Source organism: Symphalangus syndactylus, chromosome 8 (assembly GCF_028878055.3).
Source record: "Symphalangus syndactylus isolate Jambi chromosome 8, NHGRI_mSymSyn1-v2.1_pri, whole genome shotgun sequence".
NCBI lineage: Eukaryota > Metazoa > Chordata > Mammalia > Primates > Hylobatidae > Symphalangus > Symphalangus syndactylus.
Window position 1 is genome coordinate 131,947,116 of NC_072430.2, and position 21,019 is coordinate 131,968,134.

Here is a 21,019-nt window from a genome sequence, read left to right on the forward strand (position 1 = left end):
GCTGGGAGGATGGAATGCTCCAAAACTTCCACATATTCTATCCTCATCCATGAATATGATTTGCTACCAATCACTTCCACATAGATGAGTTTAAAAGACCATTTACTGACCCATCTCCTAGACTAATACAGAAATTGTACTATGTACAGAGGCCATTTTTTTTCAACTCCCAATCTCTGCTTCTAAGTATAATTTATTTTAGTATATGGAATATTTTGCTTTTCTCACTCTGTACAACACGTGCTGCTTTGTGTTAATTTGTTTCCATAGGTGAAGATGGAGTGGTTGGGATGATGGGCTTTCCTGGAGCCATTGGCCCTCTGGGGCCCCCTGGGAACCCAGGCACGCCAGGGCACAGGGGTAAGTGATGGAGTGCCTTTCTAAATAGCAGGAAGCATAAACAATGTTCATTTATTTTGCAGCAAAAAAAGTTATGTTTCACTGGAGGGAAAAATAATTCTGAGAGAGCAACAGTTCTTGATTTTGCTGTTTTCTGTGTTCCTTTTTTCCATTTGAACGGAATCCTGTTTTCTCCCTGCAGGCTTACACCACTACCCTTATGAGGCTGCCTGCCTGGGGAAACTATTTATCAAGTTCTGAGCACTGTTAGCCTTTTTTGTTTGATTTGTTCTGTTTTATCGTAAGCATTGCCAACTTTTTAATCCCTATGAACTACTTGAAGAATTAAGGACCTGATGTTATTACTCCGTCTTTTAGGGAGCCCTGGAATTCCAGGAGTAAAGGGCCGGAGAGGAACCCCAGGAGCCAAGGGAGAACAAGGGGATAAAGGAAATCCCGGGCCTTCTCAGATATCCCACGTAATAGGGGACAAAGGAGAACCAGGTCTCAAAGGTAAAGAATTGCTTGTTTGGAATCAGGACATCAGAGCTGATTTTCGGGCTAATAAATTATCCAGGCAAATCCCTTTAGTTGACAAATAAGGACAGTGAGGGCCAGTGTTTAGTTACCTGCCTGTCACACAGCCAGTTGGTGGCTGAGCAGGCACTAGGACTGAGTCACCTTGCACGATATGTTGCCTCCTCGATGCGTAACATTTTTATTTCTAAGTTAATTCTGCATTTTCATTTGCTATATTTAAATCGTCATCAGTCAGTTTTTAAATTATAAGCCTCAAAACTCCCTCTTTGCCAAGTATAGGGAAAATTAAACCCTTAAAAAATTCCACATTAAAAAACTTTTCTGGCTGATGTTGAAATCTCCATCTCAAATTCAACTTTATTCTGTAGACTACCAGGATAATATTTTCTGATTCCATCTAAAAACTTCTTCTCCTGTTCAAAATCCTTTGGAGAATAATTACTAAAAAGAAATGCTTCAGCGAAAATATAACCCTTTAGAAAGACTGTTGTTAGATGTGGCTATTAGGCTAAAATTCAAACCCATTCACATTATTTCAAGTTATTTGGGCCCTTTTTATGGCAGTTTTCGTGATATGATCAATACAACCAATATAAAACCAAATTTTCAGAAGCCCTCCCTTGCGGTCTTCTTGACCAAACGTAATCCCAAGCAACTTTAGAAAAACAGAGAACTGCTGGGTAAAATATTACATTTGCAGATCAGACTCTCATAGCAGGAAAGGAATAAAAGAAAAATGTATCACAGCAAGAAAGGAAAAAAGAAAAATGTGTTTGCGGTTGTAAAACCATGTTAAGTTTTGAGATATTTGAAATGACTTTTGAGAAATGAGACTGTATTCAACAAATATTGACACGCGTGGCACATACGGATGTAACAAACCTTCACGTGTACTGCCAAACCTAAAAAAAAAAAGAATTACTCTGCACAGGGTGCTGTAGATCACAATAGAAAGGCTGACTAACTGGCAAGTTAGGAAGTAAAGGCTTTCTGTGTAGTCCTCATCTAACCTGGTGTTGAAGAGACACTTTAGTTCTGGTACAAAAAGAATATTGCATTTCATTTTTAGCAATGAAAAAGAAAGTAATGTGACTTTTATAAAACTCTGCTAGGACTAGTCTAAGCCAAGATATGAAAAAAAAAAAAAAATACTGGCACCAATCTCCAGTCCTCATAAACTGTGTACATAGACACCACTTCACTAGACTATTTTAGATTATTTAAGTAGTGTTAGGAACATTTTGGAAAAAATATGAATAGCATATCTCTGCCTACATAAGCAGAAATTTGGCTCTCACAGTATAAATGCGCAGTGAGTACTAATTTGCAATTGAAGAATTCCTTTTGTAAAGTACAGAAGGACACATGCTATGGGGCTATTTCTATGTTTCCAACAAAACTCTTTTACTCACCCTAACTAGAGTATGCATCGAGGCTGTTCTGTATTGTTTTCTTTAGGCTTTTCAAATGCATAACCAAGGGACACAGATTGAAGAAGAACAACAAAAAAAGAACCTGTATCTAGGCCTCCCTAATTTCAATATGATCCTTTTTTTTTTCTAAATCTGAATTTCTGACTTAAAGCTATTCACTTCAAATGTGGAAGAGATATTGAATATACAGAGAAGCACAATAACAAGTCACTATCCTCTCCACAAGGACTCTGCGTGGCAGACTTAGGCATATGTAGAAAAAGACAATAAAGAACGCAAGGTGCAAATTAGTATGCTATATTATTTAACAACGACCTAAGTAGCGTTTACCATGTGCAGGTACTGTTCCAAGTTTTACAACTATTGACTCATTTAATCCTCACAATAACCCTAGGAGTAGGCTGGGCACGGTGGCTCACGGCTGTAATCCCTGTATTTTGGGAGGCCAAGGCGGGTGGATCACCTGAGGTCAGGAGTTCAAGACCAGCCCGGCCAACATGGCAAAACCCCGTCTCTACTAAAAATACAAAAATTAGCTGGGGGCAGAGGGAGCCTGTAATTCCAGCTAGTCAGGAGGCTGAGGCAGGAGAATCACTTGAACCTAGGAGGCAGAGGTTGCAATGAGCTGAGATTGTGCCACTGTACTCCAGCCTGGGCAACAGAGTGAGGCTCTGTCTCAAAAAATAAATAAATACATAACCCTAGGAGTAGGTACTACTATTGCAATCATCCCATTTTACATGTGGGGAAATAGGGAGGTCAAGTTACTTGCCCAATGTCACTCTGATAGGAAATGGCAGAGATGGGCCTCACACTTGGCCTCCTCACTGTGCTGCCAGAGCTCTGTAGGAGTTGAGGGAAGTAGAAAATACAGCAACTAAGATAGTCAGTGAAACCTCCATGAAAGAGGATTTAAATATTGAATAAGATTCAGATGAACAAATAAAATTCTTGGCTTAAAATCTTTCCAAGGCTCCCTGTGCTTTGAGAAGTGAAACTTCTTAGACTGACATACAAGTTTATTCACCACTTGCACTTGGCCTGTCTCCCCAGCCACAAGACATTTATGTACTCAATAATTACCTTTTACTTAATAATACCTATGGACTAGGAATTTTGCTATGTCTTGATTATACAGAGGTGAACAAAGCAGACTTTAGTTTCCTAGTCATGATGAAAGTTACAGTTTAGTGGGGGAAAGAGACATAATGGGTCCATAAACATTTTCCATTTAGGCTAGGTAGTAAGTATCTTACGCTTTGTGGCTCACATATGGGCCCTGTTGTATATTCTTCTTTGCTTTTGTTTTTAACAACCTTTTAAAAATGTAAAAACTGCCGGGCTTGGTGGCTCACGCCTGTAATCCCAACACTTTGGGAGGCGAGGCGGGTGGATCATGAGGTCAAGAGATCGAGACCATCCTGGCCAACATAGTGAAACCCAGACTCTACTAAAAATACAAAAATTAGCTGGGCATGGTGGCACACACCTGTAATCCCAGCTACTTGGGAGGCTGAGGTAGGAGAATCGCTTGAACCCGGAAGGCGGAGGTTGCAATGAGCCGAGATTGTGCCACTGCACTCCAGCATGGCAACAAAGCAAGACTCCATCTCAAAAAAAAAAAAAGTAAAACCCGTCTTTAACTCTAAAGCCATACAAAACCAAGCCAGATTCAGCCTGAAAGCTGTATTTTGCCAGCCCCTAAAAAACTGAAGTAAACAAACAGACTAAACAGTATATATCTTTTTAGATTGCAATCAATGACATAAAAGGAAAAAACAAAGGTTGTAAAACAAAACAATCTAACTCCCTGATACGCATCACTCCTTTCTACATGCTATTTTACTGTCTGGGAATCCTGTCTCATTCCAGACCTTCTTCACCCAATTAGTTTTCATTTGGTCTTCAAGACTGAGCTAAAAAATACCACCTCTTCCAGGAATTCTTCCCTGTAGCATATTGTGCCCAACTCTAGTATAGAGTTTATCTGCCTGGATGATAATTATTTGTTTACTTGGCTGTCTCCCCAGTTAAACACTAAAAACTTGGGGAAAGAGAACATGATGATTTATCTCTCTGGTGCTCAGCACAAGACCTATTTATTAATTAGATGCTCCATCCATATGTGAATGAATAAGTCCATATGCAGGAAAAGAGCCAAAGGAAGTGAATCTGCTTGAGAAAAAGCACAAAGGCAGGCTGTAGACAGATTGCAGAATGCTTCATGCTGCCGAAAGAGTTTGCAATTTACTCTGTAGGTAATAGAGATTCAGTGACTATTTATTTATTTATTTTGAGACGGAGTCTCGCTCTGTCACCCCGGCTGGAGTGTAAATGGTGTGATCTCGGCTCACTGCAACCTCCACCTCCTAGGTTCAAGTGATTCTCTTGAACCTCCTAGGTTCAAGTGAATCTCAGCCTTCCAAGTAGCTGGGATTACAGGTGTGTGCCACCAAGCCAGCTACTTTTTATATTTTTAGTAGAGATGGGGTTTCACCATGTTGGCCAGGCTGGTCTTGAACTCCTGACCTCAAATGATGCGCCCACCTCAGCCTCCCAAAGTGCTGGGATTACAGGCGTGAGCCACTGCACCTGGCCCAATGACTATTTATGAACAGGAGAAGAGTATGATCAAAGTCATGTTTTAGGGAAAGTAGAATGGCTTCCTGGGACGTTTATGAGCTTTCCAGCTGTGCAGAACTGGATTCAAATCCAAGTGTTATTAACTGATTGATTGACACTGTGATTCTGGCCTTTGACTTACCTAATACTTTATAAATTATAATTTTAATACATGGATTGAGAATAGAATCATCTAGATGAGAATACTGTAGTGGATAACACTTTGTCTTTACTATTAAGAAATGAAGAGGTATTTAGGCTGCTAATTCTTAAAATGTTGTTTTAAAGAGTACATATTAAGATCATTGCTAATGTTCATTGAGGAATAACTTATGCCAGGCACTGTGCTAATAATGCTTGACACATATTATTGCATTTAATCCTCTTCTTTAAAAGATAGAAGCCCAAATCCGCCCATGCTCTTAACATATATGCTATGCTGTACTACAATAATATGCCAACGGTTTAAACCAGGATGTGGATGGGTCTGACAAAATTTTAACATGCATTTTTGATACCTGGTTTTTTGTCTTGGGTTTTTTTTTTTTGAGATGGAGTCTTGCTCTGTTGCCCAGGCTGGAGTGCAGTGGCGCCATCTCAGCTCACTTCAACCTCTGTCTCCCAGGTTCAAGTGATTTTCCTGCCTCAGCCTCCCACGTAGCTGGGATTACAGGCGCCCGCCACCACACCTGGCTAATTTTCTTGTTAATACCTGGTTTCTCACTTTAGGATTCGCAGGAAATCCAGGTGAGAAAGGAAACAGAGGTGTTCCAGGGATGCCAGGTTTAAAAGGCCTCAAAGGACTACCTGGACCAGCAGGACCACCAGGTACCGTTGATTCTCAAATAGAAAAATATCACATTTTACACTTTCCTACATCTAAAGTAATAGAAGTTGTTTCTAGGCTTACTGGGTTTAAGTATCAATTCTGTTCTGAACGATCAGAATTTCCAGCAGAAATTTGCTACTAAATTAACTAACAAGAAGGTGTTGATAGTTGGTGTGGCGTTAACTAACATATATTAACCTACAAATAGTTCCATTTTGTCCTCAAAATTTCATTCTGAAATTGCTGATATGTTATAAATTATAATTGATCACTATATCACATATCAGAGATGAAAACTAGAGGATGCCTTAGAAGTTTTCAGGTTTGCATCTTTCTTTTTTAAAACAAGTAACTGAGTTTACAAAATAATTTTTAAATAATTAAAGTATCCCACCATTCATACAACCACCTCAGTAACAAAATACATTACATGGCAATAACACTTCAGGATGCAGTTGGAAATATATTACCATATGGTTGCAGGAGCCCACTTTTTCCTGCTGGTGTTGGTCCAAGGATGATTTTAGTGTTTGAAACCCAGGTCTGCTAACAAGAATCTAACTTTCTTTAGTTTTACATGTTCTGGGTCCCTAGTTCCCTCTTATTTGAAGGAAAAAGGACAGCAAGACAAGTGCCTAAACCAGCTAGTCTGGCTGTTCTGGATTCATTTATGCACGCAAGCAACAAGTATTTATTAAACTCATACTATGTCCAGGAATTGTGCAGGGCAATAACTATTTATTTGTTCTCAAGGCCCCAGAGGAGATTTGGGCAGCATTGGGAATCCTGGAGAACCAGGACTACGTGGTATACCAGGAAGCATGGGGAACATGGGCATGCCAGGTAATGCATAAGGTCCTGTTATGAGCCCACAAGTTCATGATGGGTGAGGACTCCAGATTTTCTGTGTTGTGTACTGTTTTGGTTTTCCACTTGGTAGAAGGCTTATGTTAAAAAACTAGATTTGTGGGGCCAGGCACTGTGGCTCATGCCCGTAATCCCAGCACTTTGGGAGGCCAAGGCAAGCGGATCACCTGAGGTCAGGAGTTTGAGAGCAGCCTAGCCAACATGGCGAAACCCCATCTCTACTAAAAATACAAAAAAATAATAGCTGGGCATGGTGGCACATGCCTGTAGTCCCAGCTACTCGGGAGGCTGAGGCAGAAGAATCGCTTGAACCCAAGAGGCGGAGGTTGCAGTGAGCTGAGGTCACGCCACTGCACTCCAGCATGGGCAACAGAGTGAGACTCCATCTCAAAAAAAAAACCAACAAAAAGCTAGATTTCCTATTAGACAAACACACAGTGTGCAACTAGAATATGGGTGAGAACAAAATAAATATTGATGTTGTATAATAATCAACCATTGTAACTACCTGATGCATTTGCAATTCTGAAAAAGCCATTCTTGGGAGAAAGCTTATACCAAAGTGAAAAGTAGAAAACTTCAAGATCCTCATGTTTATCTATTTTACTTGATGTTTTCCCCCTAATTTCAGGTTCTAAAGGAAAAAGGGGAACTTTGGGATTCCCAGGTCGAGGAGGAAGACCAGGCCTCCCAGGTATTCACGGTCTCCAGGGAGATAAGGGAGAGCCAGGTTATTCAGAAGGTACAAGGCCAGGACGACCGGGACCAACGGTATATAGGCCACTGAAATATTTACATTTTGGTGGTGGAGTGAGTGCCTTGAAAAATATCAACAAGTACCCAGATTCAGTGTGGGCAGAGAAAATTGTAACTATTACTATACTTTCAGACAGTTATTTGGATTTTTAAAATCCTATCTCCACAACTGAGGATGCTTGTCTGTCACAGAGCTGTCAACTTCTGAAAGCCTCTTTCATTCACCAAGGAATTTCTCACACTGTCCCTGCAATTTAGGTGTGCTGCCAGAAGGAGGCAGTGATTACAGGCCCATACAATCAGATGGGACAGTGGGTTTTTTCTTGTGATACAAAGTGGCCCATTTCTGCTGTACTCATCTCAGACTTAGAAAAATAAATTTCCAAACCTTCTAATAAAAAACACTTGTCTTACAAAGACTAACAAAAGATACAAAATAAAATAACTTTACAGCATTATTAGAAAGCGAACAAAATCCTAAGATACATACATTTATCTTTCTTGCTTTAGAACTTTTTCTGTGTAATGGAATGGAAATATTTAATCTTGTTTCAATGTTTTCAGCGTTTGTGCTCTGTCAAATTGAGGTTGGATGTTAAAGCCCTTACTATTGTATTATACAAAGCAGCAGCCAGATGTTTCAATAGGGCTCAGCTGCTTTCTTAGGTTTATTCTCTTCCCAATTTTTTGAGTACAGCTTTCACACTAAAAGCCAGAGATAGACCACTAGAGAATGATTAATACAAGTTCCTATAAGCAGAGGTTACTAACATGTGATTCCATGGACCACTGGGAAAATCTATGGGATCCCAAGGAGCCCAGCAACCTTTTGAAACGAAATGCAAAATGTTTGAAAATGTTTTTGTAGGGGAGAGTCTATTTTTCTGATTTAGACTTTTAGATTTTCAACAGTATATGACTCCAACATATAAAAATTATTACTTAGGGAACCTTCTCCCTCTTTTGGGAGACAATAAAATACCACCTTTCCTAAATATTTTCACTGGCTATATTCTCCAGTAGTAATTGCTAAAACAAGAAAAAAATTTAGACACTACACAGACCCAAGAAAGCAAGTGCTTATTACTTGGAGCACAGACAAATGTCTTTGTTCTTTATATTTAGATTAAGTCCTTAGAAAACCTGAGATTGCTTCCACTGAGATATTTGCTCATCGAGAAATCCTATTTGACTTCACACTCAATTAATTGATAGTTTCATCTAGATTTAAAGTTTTCACAGGTAACCACCAGAATAAATTTTTAGAACTGTGCATCGAACACAAAATGAGCTGGTTTTATCATGTCAGCAAAATGAGAGTAACAGAGTAGTATATTTTAATTGGCTACCACAGAAATTTTGTAAATCTTCATCAAACCTATATGTTCTGGTTTGTCATAAAACTGAAGTGAAGATTTAATGAACATTAAATCACTGGAAGGTTTTTAAAACATGTGATTGACATATTTGCATGCATAGTATGTGTAGGATACATCTTTATTTAGTCTGTTTCTTTCTTACTCTCAGCTACTCATCACAATTTGTAATTATATATTTGTGTGATTATTTAATATCTATCTCCTTACTGGTCTCTGAAGCTCCATGAAGGCAGGGACTATGTATGTCATAAATCTATATAGGTTACCATTATATCCTGGTAAAAGCCGGCTTCCTGGGTATGCTACCAGTGCAGTCTTGTGCTAAGAAGGGCCTCCACACTTGGTCTGATGCTATGCTGTTGCTGTCTTCAAATTCACTTTAAAAAGTTTTAAGGGAAGCTACATTTTCATTTTGCACTGGGCTCCATAAACCATGTGGCCATCTTATTCCCAGCACCTATCACAGTGCTGGCAGATAGCAGATACTAAATACGAATTGACGAATGGATGAAAAAATTAGCGAATAAAGTTTATGCTGAATTCTAACCACATATCCTGCTTATATGAGAATTTTAAAGGTATTTGACTACATTTAAGGGGGATCCAGGACTACCGGGTGATATGGGAAAGAAAGGAGAAATGGGGCAACCTGGCCCACCTGGACATTTGGGGCCTGCTGGACCTGAGGGAGCCCCTGGAAGTCCTGGAAGTCCTGGCCTCCCAGGTAAGGCTTGGGTTTACAATTCTAAAAGCTGGGAGCATTACTCAGAGTATAGCCCTCCTGAAATCACTGTGGTAAACAGAAAGCTATTTATATTTTATGCTGCAGTTGCTTTTATTCAACTTTAAACTTCAAATTCTAGCACACTAAGAGAATTCATTAAGAGAGCCTAATTTTACTAATCAGCCCGTTTGGACTGAAATATAAAAATATGTTCCTATAAAAAACACTTTTGAAGAACTGCCTCAACAAATTCAGCCCAAGGATACAAAATGTTAGCCATTGTACAATCATAATGTTTGTATTAGTTTGTCCAGGCTTCCATAGTGAATTCCACAGACTAGGTGGCTTAAACTATACTTGATGTTAGCCAAAAGGCTAAGAAGCAATCAGGTGGCTTAAACTACAGACGTTTATTTTCTCACAGTTCCAGCAGCTCTGAGTCTGTGATCAAGCTGTCAGCAGCGTTGGTTTCTTCTGGGGCCCCTGTTCTTGGCTTGTGGATGGCTATCTTCTTCCAGTGTTTTCCAGGCGTCTTAATCTTCTTTTCTTATAAAGACACCACTCATATTGGATTAGGGCCCACCCTACTAACCTCATTTTAATTTAATTACCTCTTTACCAGCCCTATCCCCAAATACAGAGTCATGTTCTGAAGTACTGAAAGGTTAGGACTTCAACATATGAATTTGGGGACAACACAATTCAAACTACAACACCGTGTTGTGACTTTTTTTCGGACCCATTTCTGGATTGAATTTTGGCTTTCTTGCTTATTAGCTTACAATTCAGGTTTAGGGTTTTGTTTTATTAAAAACAACTGTGAAACTATTGGGTTGCAGATTCAGGTCTTACTTAAATACAATAAACTACCTGTTCAAATATAGAAAGTTTCAATAAATTTGCATTTAACTCACAATTAAAATAAAATCACATATTGAGTGGTGCTTGTGGTTGGTGTACACACATCTTTGAAAGTGATTAGACACATCTCTGCAGTGGTTCTCCAGGAAAATAGCAGCCTGGACAAAACCATGGGGTGACCTTGCAACAAGAGAGCTTCCTTAAGGCCAGTGTGAGCATGGTTGACTATAAAAACAGACCGTTTCAGTCACCGTTGTAATCATTTATCTTTTGGTGATCTTTTTTCTTCCTTCCCCTCTCTTCATTTCCAGGAAATCCAGGTCCTCATGGTGATTTGGGTTTTAAAGGAATCAAAGGCTTCCTGGGCCCTCCAGGAATCAAAGGCCCTCCAGGTTTCATTTTTCTACTTTCTCTTTTTCCTTTTCATGTGGGAGGCACATTTTCTCCTGAGGTTTGGATTTCTGTAAACCTACTACTCTACAGAAGGTAGCTCCTAGTTACTCAGTATCCAGACAAAAATGCAAAAAAAAAGGGGGTTAGATATTTCTATCTATTTAATTCAAATACTTGGCAACCTATTCCCAACGGATAATCCTCATGATAATAGTAATCTGTATGTGGTTTTCCCTGGGAACATAGCTTCACATAGCTACAGTTCTGAAAAATAGCCTGTTTAACACAATTCCTCACATCTCCCTGGTATTCCCATTAGGCCACTGGCAAGAAATAAATCCTCTTTTTGTATACCATAGTTTGGGGGTTGGGGTTTTTTTTTTTTTTTTTTTTCAGGTCTTCCAGGATTCCCAGGATCTCCTGGACCAATGGGTATAAGAGGTGACCAAGGACGTGATGGAATTCCTGGTCCAGCCGGAGAAAAGGGAGAAACGGGTACAACTTGCTCATTATCTTTGATCCATTAGTTTTATTTTGGATAGAATCATTAGTAACAGTGTAATCCTTTGCTGCTCTAAAGATTTTTCTCTGATAGAACTGATTATCTTTAACATGTTTTCAGTGTGTACTAAACTTTTGTCATAGACATATAATGTAATGAAATTGACCAACTATTAACATGTCAAGATTATCTCTTTCAGGTTTATTGAGGGCCCCTCCAGGCCCAAGAGGGAACCCTGGTGCTCAAGGTAAGCAGTTCTTCTTCCCCGTCCTAATGTACACATTTTCAAGGAGAGAAAGCAGTTGAATATGCTTGAAATAGAAAGTAAGCTTAACCTAGTGAATTAAAGATGTTCCAATAGTAATATAGGATATTTATCATCTTGGTCTTCAATTTAAAATGTTTAATTATTATCATCACAACAAATGGAATGAATTAGAAACTGTAATTCAATTTTGGAATTTCCTACTAAGAAAGTCTTGAAAAGTAAAAAGGATTCTTCTGTATATGTCTTGCTGTTGTTAGCATGGTTTAAAGATACCACCTCCTAAAAGGCGAAGGTGGAACTGATGGGTTCTCAGTGAGCATCTGTCCCTTATGTTCTGAGACACAGGAGTAATCCGAATCCTTTCCCACCTGTATCTTCATAGGTCTGATTCCAACTCCCAGATCCAGCTTGTGGTCCATGCTATTGTTTATTAAAGGCGACCCAGAGAGTCTCTCAACATCTCAGACATGGCAGTTTACTGAACATGTCATTCAGAGTATTTACAAGTTTTTTGTTTGGCAGGCCGCAAGTCTGGATTTCTCACATCAGTGCTTTACAAGATAAACAGTTTCTTTTAACTCTTTTCCATTTTCTAGTCAAACCTTCCAGGAGAAACATCAAATTGTTTGCACATTTCATTGACCCGTCTCAGCCACGGGTCCTATGAATGGGAGCATTTCATTAGCAAAGAGGCCTAGCACACTGAAGGGCCCTAGTTATTGATGCTCATGCGAACCAGCAAAGAGCAGCTGGATGCCAATGAGAAACTCAGTTGGGCAGGAACCACCTCTTCACAAAACAGTTAAAGTGTAAAAGTAGATAAGAGCTGTTCTCTCCCATTTGTTTCTTACTGGTTTGATTGTTCTTTTGGTTGAGCTCGGTCTTCCCACATCTCTCAGACCTCGCCTTTCTCAATGAGCACAAAGGTTCTTCCTGTTCCACAGTGTAGCTTTAGAATTGTGGTCAAAAGGAGAGTTGCTCTTCACGTTCCCAGGCTAACTCACAGTTTAACCATTTGGAATGAGAACACTAGCTTTTAACTGGAAATAAAATTTGGTATAAAATGGTCATACCTTAGGTTTAAAAGCCTTAAAACTAACAAATAGCCTAATTATGTAAGTGAATGATTATGCACCTCAATCCCTCTAGGATAACTAAATATGGAGAAGAGTTCATTGAGACTTGGAAGGTATGAATCCTTTTAATTAGTTTATTCTCCCAAATCCTAAAAAGAAATCATATTGCAGAACATGTAATCATTTTAATGAACATGAAATATACAATCCAAGCCATGTTGGTGTTTCAGGTCATTGCCATGCAAACAGTATTACAAAGCTTGGAGTGAACTGAAGTCATCTAAGCACTTTCTTTTAAAAGTATAAATTACAGGCATTAAAAAGCTAAAGGATGTGAATAGACATAGGGCTAGATCGTCAATATTCATCAATTTTATTTTCATTGTAAGTCTTTACTATATAATAACTCCCCAAGCCCTCCCCTGAGCTATTAGCCTCCCTCTCCTTCTCCCTCTCCTTCTGCACATCTATCTTTTGTTTTCATGCCATCTACTGCTTCTAGAATAACACAGAGATGGGAGAGAAGAGGGAGACATTATTTTCAATTCATACAATATTTTTCATTCATGAATGTCAAAGCACAATTTCTTGAAGCTTTTCTAAGTTGAAAAATATTAGTATTAACTTGTGACCTTTTTTGGGGGTCTTTGGTAAATCCAAACCTCCTGCCACTAGTATTCCTATCATGGGGGATGTGTGGGGAAGTTAACTAAAGGACAGAATAAAGACTGCAATTGTGTTGCTCCTTTTTCTAGGTTTAGCTGGATAATACTTCAAATGCACACATCACTGCTACGCAGTTTAGCTTCTTGTGCTCTAATGGATTATCAGTGACTCAACAACATCAACATGATTAAGTTCATCAGCTGATAATAACTGTGGCTTACATTTATATAACACTTTAGAGCTTATACCATGCTTTTATGTCTGTATGTTATCTCACTTGATCTGAAAGAATTAGCTAGAACAGGTACTACCTTCATTTTTAAAATAAGAAAATCAAAATTTATAATAGTAAGTAAATCTGAAGTGACTTTGCCAAGATCGGACAGCTAGTTGGAGACAGACTGAGTCTCAACTCAGTTTTTGTGGCTCTATATTGCATTTACCAGCAATATATTATAAAATATATATTTTAGAAATATATATTCTGAATCTGAACACTTTTAAGCAAAGTACCTACATTATTAAAGATAGCCAAGAGCTCTAACCCAACCATATGGGCATTAAAGAAACTCATTAAGCCTTCTTCTTTGCAGGAGCTAAAGGAGACAGGGGAGCCCCAGGTTTTCCTGGCCTCCCGGGCAGAAAAGGGGCCAAGGGAGATGCTGGGCCTCAAGGGCCCACAGGCATAGAAGGATTCCCAGGGCCACCAGGTCTGCCCGGTGCAATTATCCCCGGCCAGAAAGGAAATCACGGTCCACGAGGCTCAAGAGGAAGCCCAGGTAGAGGGTTTACTTTTAAATAGTATAAAAGAACAAAAATCATGTTTGACTTCAAAAGTTTTCAACCTCCTCCCCATGTTACCTTGTTGCTGCTTCTTTCCCTGTGGTCATCTCCATTCCCCCCCTACCCATGGTTCCCACACCCGGCAGTTGTCAAGGCAGGGTAGCCTGTTTGAGGGAGGCATAGTCAATAAATTAATGAGCCTGGCTGGACACAGTGGCTCACGCCTGTAATCCCAGCACTTTGGTAGGCCAAGGCGGGTGGATCACTTGAGGTCAGGAGTTCAAGACTAGCCTGGCCAACATGGTGAAACCCTGTCTCTACTAAAAATACAAAAATTAGCCAGTCTTGCTTGGTGGTGTGTGCCTGTAATCCCAGCTACTCAGGAGGCTGAGATGGGAGAACTGCTTAAACCTGGGAGGCAGAGGCTGCAGTCAGCTGAGATTGTGCTGCTGCACTCCAGCCTGGGCAACAGAACAAAACTCTATCAAAAAGAAAATAATTAGCCTAAAAGACAGTGATGCATTCATTCAACTCTATTTGTTGAATCCCTAGAGCTGGGCTAGGCTCTAGTGAAGCAGGCACAGACCTTGCTGTAACAGACCCTCATTGGGGAGAAGCAGATCCTGCTGGTGGGTGCCAGGTGCTTCGCTGGCATCATCTTATCCTGTCTTTACCACAATCCCATCACACGCTCCAGGGGAAAGAATGTTTGTGGTAATGCTAAGTGAAGGGTTTATACTTCATTAGAAACAATCGCTGATAGATAGAACCTTCCAAGCTCCCTGGCTGGCAATACTGACAGACTTTTCATGAATTCAGGTGAGCCTGGTGCCCCTGGACCTCCAGGGAGTCATGTAATAGGCATAAAAGGAGACAAAGGGTCTATGGGCCACCCTGGCCCGCAAGGTCCACCTGGAACTATAGGAGACATGGGACCACCAGGTCATCTGGTGAGTATGGATAATTATTTTGACTCATTATTAATTCAATATCAACTTATTATAATTATTCTTATATTGTATAGTATATCATATATTGTCGATGTTGTTAACTGTATTAGTCCATTCTCATGCTGTTAATAAAGACATACCCGAGACTGGGTAATTTATAAAGAAAAGAGGTTTAATTGACTCACAATTCTGCATGGCTGGGGAGACCTCTAGAAACTTATAATCATGGCAGAAGGCACCTCTTCACACTGCAACAGGAGAGAGAATGAGTGCCAAGCAAAGGGGGAAGCCCCTTATAAAACCATCAGATCGGCCGGGCGCGGTGGCTCATGCCTGTAATCTCAGCACTTTGGGAGGTGGAGGCAGGCGGATCACGAGGTCAGGAGATGGAGACCATCCTGGCTAACACGGTGAAACCCCGTCTCTACTAAAAATACAAAAAATTAGCCTGGCACGGTGGCGGGCGCCTGTAGTCCCAGCTACTCAGGAGGCTGAGGCAGGAGAATGGTGTGAACCCAGGAGGCAGAGCTTGCAGTGAGCCGAGATAGCGCCACTGCAATCTGGCCTGGGCGACAGAGCGAGACTCCGTCAAAAAAAAAAAAAAAAAAACCATCAGATCTCAGGAGAACTCACTCACCACCATGAGAATGGCATGGGGGAAACCACCCCTCTGATTCAATTACCTCCCACTGGGTCCTTCCCAGGACATGTGGGGATTATAGGAACTACAATTCAAGATGAGATTTTGGTGGGGACACAGCCAAACCATATCATTAACATTGACTTATCGTTAATACAAGAATACTGTTATACTCTTATAAATTAATTGCCAGATCAGATGGGCCTGGAGGCAGCAAAAATTTACAATTTTTGATGCATCTGTGCAGTGCGCCTAAGCGAACACAGTCCAGAAGTTTCTGAAAATCAAAAAATCTTCAGAGTTGGAATGATTTGGCCTCTAAGAGGCCTCCAAAACTTTGGTCTGTATGGGACTCACCTCTACAGCATTCCAGATCCTTGCTTATTTAGACCTTGAACAAGTCCAAGATTCCATAATCTTCAAAAAGCAGCTGGGAGTTCAGAATCACTCTAAATGACATTGTCACTTTTTCCTCTACTTACATGCTTCTGAAGTTTTCTGCGTTCCCCTGTAAATGCCTATTTATTTTCTGCCACCCAAATGCCTGCCAATGTTTCTAAATAACTGCCATTTCTTTCCAATAATTTTATTCCTGGATAAATACTTGGTTCTTTCAAATTCAGTTTAACCATTTAACAGCCTTGCCTCTATACTGAATGCACCCTAGTTTGTCAGTATCACCCTAAAAAATATAGCCTCTGGAATGAACGCCCTCCAGAAGAAGTCAATACCCCAGTGAGTGGCTAAAGGACAGAAGGGTCTGCTGTCCGAAACATCATCATTTTAGGAATCAGACCTAAAATTCCACTTGGGCCATTGGGCTGACCTGCCTGTATCCGCATTGTGCTTATAATCAACTAAAGCCCATGGGCCTTTTCCTCACGCGTGCTACTAACTTTTCTCCATTATTTCTTGCCTAGCTTGTTGCTGTTGATGTTTATTTGAGACTTAAGTGTAGAACTTTTACATTTATCAATCTTAGACATCATCTTATTCATTTAGGCCTGTGCACCCAGCCTGCAATCTCTCAATTCATATTCTCTCTCTCAACACCACAGCCGTCGGCCCTAGCTTTCTCTTAGCAGCGTATTAGACAAGCTGACTCCTCTGTTTACATCAAATCCTTGGAGACAGATGTTGGATAGAGGAATGTGACTCAGGGATCATAACTGAATGTCTACTCTGTACCAATGGATAGAAAAACAAAAAGCTACAGTCCTTTGCCCTAGAGGAGCCCACAATAAAGTGAGGGTGATAGACACAGAGATGGCCATTTTCACACCGTGTGGTAGGAAGAATGCAGGGGGCTGTGGGGACACAGAGGAAGGGTATTTAATCCAGACTGTAGAGGGAAGGTGCTCAGGAAAGGTCCTTCCCCGAGGACATTGATGCCTGGCCTGAGTCTTGAAAGATGCATAGGAGTTATCCAAGAAAATAAGAAAAGCAGAGGTATGGGTCGGGTGCAGGAAAGGAGCTTTCTGAGCAAAATGACAATGGGTGTGTGTGAGTGACACACACACAACTCTATTACTGCAGCTGAGGTGGGAATGAGGACACTTTGGGAGGAGTCTGGAGGGCTAAGCAGGAGTCAGGTAATGGAGTTCTGGTTTTCTAGACTAAGAAGAGGGAGGACATCATTTGCTGATCCAAGAAACACTTCCAAAGCAGCTCTTTGTGCCCATAGTTTGCTCTCTACCAGCTGGAATTAATCCCTTAATGAACTGCCTTTTGATGTGGCTATTCACCAAGCTTTAAATCTATCCTTGTTGCTCTATGCAGCAGCCATTTTGTCCACAAAAATATGGTAGGTAGAGCTACCATGGCACATGGCACAGCTCTCTCTACCATGTAAATCGTCAATGTATTTACATTGACAATTCATACGTAAATACAGAACATCTACGGTATAACTCATTTTGTCCTCTACTAACCTCATCAGTGATGCATAATGAGGTACTTTGCCATAGCTCATTGTTAGGAATCGCTCTTAAGCTCTCTTGGTATTTGATTTCCAGAATCTACCTTTAAAAGTTTTTTTTTTTTTGAAAAATGACTTATTTGCCCATCTTCAGTCTGTAGGTATCTCTCATGTTCCCCATGATTCTTTGAAAGTTGCCAATTTGATCCATGGTTACATCTAAAGACCTTCCAAGGACACTGGGATGTATAAAGCTTGGTTTGGAAACATGATCTTACTTAACTCCTCTGGTGATTTCATGGTCATTCATAGGCTTCTACACTTACAGTTGAAAGATAATTCTTGATGGATGTCTCAACTGGCTTGGGGCCTTCAACAGCTCCCTCCTGCTGCCAGGGATAACCCTGGCAACATGCCCTTTTTCATAGTTACCTTCGCCTCAAGAGAACAGGCAGACATCAGAAGCCAGCAAGTCCTTGACCAGATGGTTCTGTTTTCTCTCTCCTTTTTTAACAACACTTTATCCAGGCAATCAGATGGTTCCTTCTTTGGTCTTCTTGCTCCAAAGATAGCTGGTTCAAGGCCAGTTTTATTCTTGGCACTTTTCACAACCTTCAAAGCCCATTATTCTCAGGTAATAGCATTATCTCAATTCATATGGACAGTATGAAAGTAGATTTAGCATACATTTTGACAAATAGCTCTTTTCAGAAGTCCTGCTCCCTCCTCCCTCCTTCTATGGCTTTGCTTGAGCATCTCCTGGCTATAAGACCAGTTCATGTGAGCCTCACAAGAAGAGAGCACCTCCTTCCTACTTAGACTGTTGCATCCTTGTCAAATATGCCTGTCAAATACTCTCTCTTGACAACTCCTGTACACTCCCATCCCTGGACATTACTTCTCCTACCATCATGATCAAGAGTAATTTATGGCTCTGCTAGCTTAGTTAGAATGATGCTTGGGTGCTGTAACTCAACAATGGTTTTGTTGTCTTTGCAACAATTATAAATACAGATTATAATTTTCATTCTAGGCCAGGCACGGTAGCTCACTACTATAATCCCAGCACTTTGGGAGGCCGAGATGGGCAGATCATTTGAGGTCAGGAGGTCGAGACCAGCTGGGCCAACATGGCAAAACCCTGTCTCTACTCAAAATACAAAAATTAAGCCGGGCGCGGTGGCTCACGCTTGTAATCCCAGCACTTTGGGAGGCCGAGGCGGGCGGATCACGAGGTCAGGAGATCGAGACCACGGTGAAACCCCGTCTCTACTAAAAATACAAAAAATTAGCCGGGCGTGGTGGCGGGCGCCTGTAGTCCCAGCTACTCGGAGAGGCTGAGGCAGGAGAATGGCGTGAACCCGGGAGGCAGAGCTTGCAGTGAGCCGAGATTGCGCCACTGCACTCCAGCCTGGGTGACAGAGCGAGACTCCGTCTCAAGGAAAAAAAAAAAAAAAAAAAAAAAATTAGCCAGGTGTGGTGGTGCATGCCTATAATCTCAGTTACTTGGGAGGCTGAGGCATAAGAATTACTTGAATGTGGGAGGCAGAGGTTGCAGCAAGCCAAGATCATGCCACTACACTCCAGTCTGGACGACAAAATGAGATTCTGCTCCCCGCCCAAAAAAAAAAAAATCATTCTGGCAGTACTGGGCTACTCCATTTAGGACACAGAATATCCAGTTGAATCCAATACTAAAACAACATACACCAACATTAGAAGGTATGTTTGCTCTTGGGCTTAAGGGAAGCTTTTATTTTACTTTTAAAATGATAGTCTAAGGAAAGGTTCTAAGTGGCCAGAGGAGTTATAGCCTTGATTGAAAGATAAAAATGATGTCTGCTAACTTCAGCTTATTCTCACCCAACATAATATTATACCCTATTTGCATTTTTAAAAAACTGCTGTAAATTTAGTGATTTTAAAAATTTGTTTTGGTTCTGCTCCCTTTATTTGAAATATAGGGAGCACCAGGTACTCCAGGTCTTCCAGGACTCAGAGGTGATCCTGGATTCCACGGGTTTCCAGGCGTGAAAGGTACTGTTTTTGTGCATTGCTCTTTATATGCAAATACCATAACCTCAATTCATATTTTAGGGCACACAAGTGTTTGCTGAAGTACAGACAGCTGGGGTTAGTACAAATAGGATCTCAATATGAGTGAAGTAGGAAGGCTCTACTACACTATTTCAAGATTCTTTAAAATAAAGTATTTCTCCAAATCAATGGCTCTCGGTAACCTTCTTTTATTTGTGTAAAAGACTGTGATTGGAAGAGAAGTCTTACCACTTTATTAGTTCACATCAAAGCAAATATTCTCTATGTGCTGAAGAGAACTCCTAATGTAACTAACTCTAGGCTATTAGTAAAGCTAGAGTAATAAGCTGAGAAAGTAGGTAACTACGACAACCAAGCAATATAATTCACCACATGGTAAAACAGGTTTTAATGCGACTTTGTATCTTACCGTAAATATCAAATTGGTTTCTGAACTCAAAAAGTGGACTCTTAGGGACCCTTCCCCTTCAATGTTAAAATACAAGTTCTTAATGCCTACTTCTGGAATATATTTCTTTACAGACTCATTAAGCACGACCTACTGGGTCCCAGTGACATGCCAAAACCTATGTGAACAAAATGAAATTGTAGCCCTTGTGACAGAACCCATGGGACAGAGCCTCCAGGCACACTTCTAGTATTTGTCCTTAGAGTCAATCATCAACCCAAAGAACTGGGAAACCCATTGATCTAAGTGGAATCACACTGTATGTTTGTTTGTTTGTTTGTTTGTTTTTAGGAGAAAAGGGTAATCCTGGATTTCTAGGATCCACTGGACCTCCAGGACCAATTGGGCCAAAAGGACCACCTGGTAAATAAATGTCCTTACTGTTGCTCTCAATGAAGAAAGGTAACGTATCCGTGAAGCCATCATCTTCTTCTTATGTTTATGTCAACAGGTGTATGTGGAGACCCTGGCACACTTCAGATTATCTCCCTTCCAGGAAGCCCAGGGCCACCTGGCACACCTGGAGAACCAGGGATGCAGGGAGAACCTGGGCCACCAGGGCCACCTGGAAACCTAGGTGTGGGACTGGCAGCATTGACTTGGATCACTAGGAAGTGGTTGAACCAAAATACCTGTAAACTGCTTTGGAAACAGCTGACACAACTTCACAGAAAATGTTGAACATGATAGTGGTTTTCACAATCAGTCTTAGGACTGAGCTCATTTTACCCCTGAGCAGCAAATAAAAGACCTTGGAGCCGGGCGCGGTGGCTCACGCCTGTAATCCCTGCACTTTGGGAGGCCGAGGCGGGCGGATCACGAGGTCAGGAGATCGAGACCATCCTGGCTAACACAGTGAAACCCCGTCTCTACTAAAAAATACAAAAAATTAGCCGGGCGCGGTGGCGGGCGCCTGTAGTCCCAGCTACTCGGGAGGCTGAGGCAGGAGAATGGCGTGAACCCGGGA

The 21,019-nt window shown here is 40.9% G+C and overlaps 2 protein-coding genes across 2 annotated transcripts in view; one reads left to right on the plus strand and one right to left on the minus strand.

Moving 5' to 3' along the window:
• COL4A4 (collagen type IV alpha 4 chain) overlaps positions 1-21,019 on the minus strand; it is a 322,996-nt gene that overhangs the window by 293,297 nt on the left and 8,680 nt on the right. The window lies entirely within an intron of this gene.
• Positions 1-21,019, plus strand: part of COL4A3 (collagen type IV alpha 3 chain) — a 153,175-nt gene that overhangs the window by 123,532 nt on the left and 8,624 nt on the right. The window contains exons 33-46 of the mRNA XM_055290811.2: positions 271-360; positions 718-852; positions 5,664-5,762; positions 6,517-6,606; positions 7,262-7,401; positions 9,363-9,489; positions 10,662-10,742; positions 11,140-11,238; positions 11,445-11,492; positions 13,849-14,034; positions 14,858-14,988; positions 19,511-19,583; positions 20,344-20,415; positions 20,504-20,629. Of these exons, the coding sequence (XP_055146786.1) occupies positions 271-360; positions 718-852; positions 5,664-5,762; positions 6,517-6,606; positions 7,262-7,401; positions 9,363-9,489; positions 10,662-10,742; positions 11,140-11,238; positions 11,445-11,492; positions 13,849-14,034; positions 14,858-14,988; positions 19,511-19,583; positions 20,344-20,415; positions 20,504-20,629 (1,497 nt within the window). The remainder of the gene's footprint in view (positions 1-270; positions 361-717; positions 853-5,663; positions 5,763-6,516; positions 6,607-7,261; positions 7,402-9,362; positions 9,490-10,661; positions 10,743-11,139; positions 11,239-11,444; positions 11,493-13,848; positions 14,035-14,857; positions 14,989-19,510; positions 19,584-20,343; positions 20,416-20,503; positions 20,630-21,019) is intronic.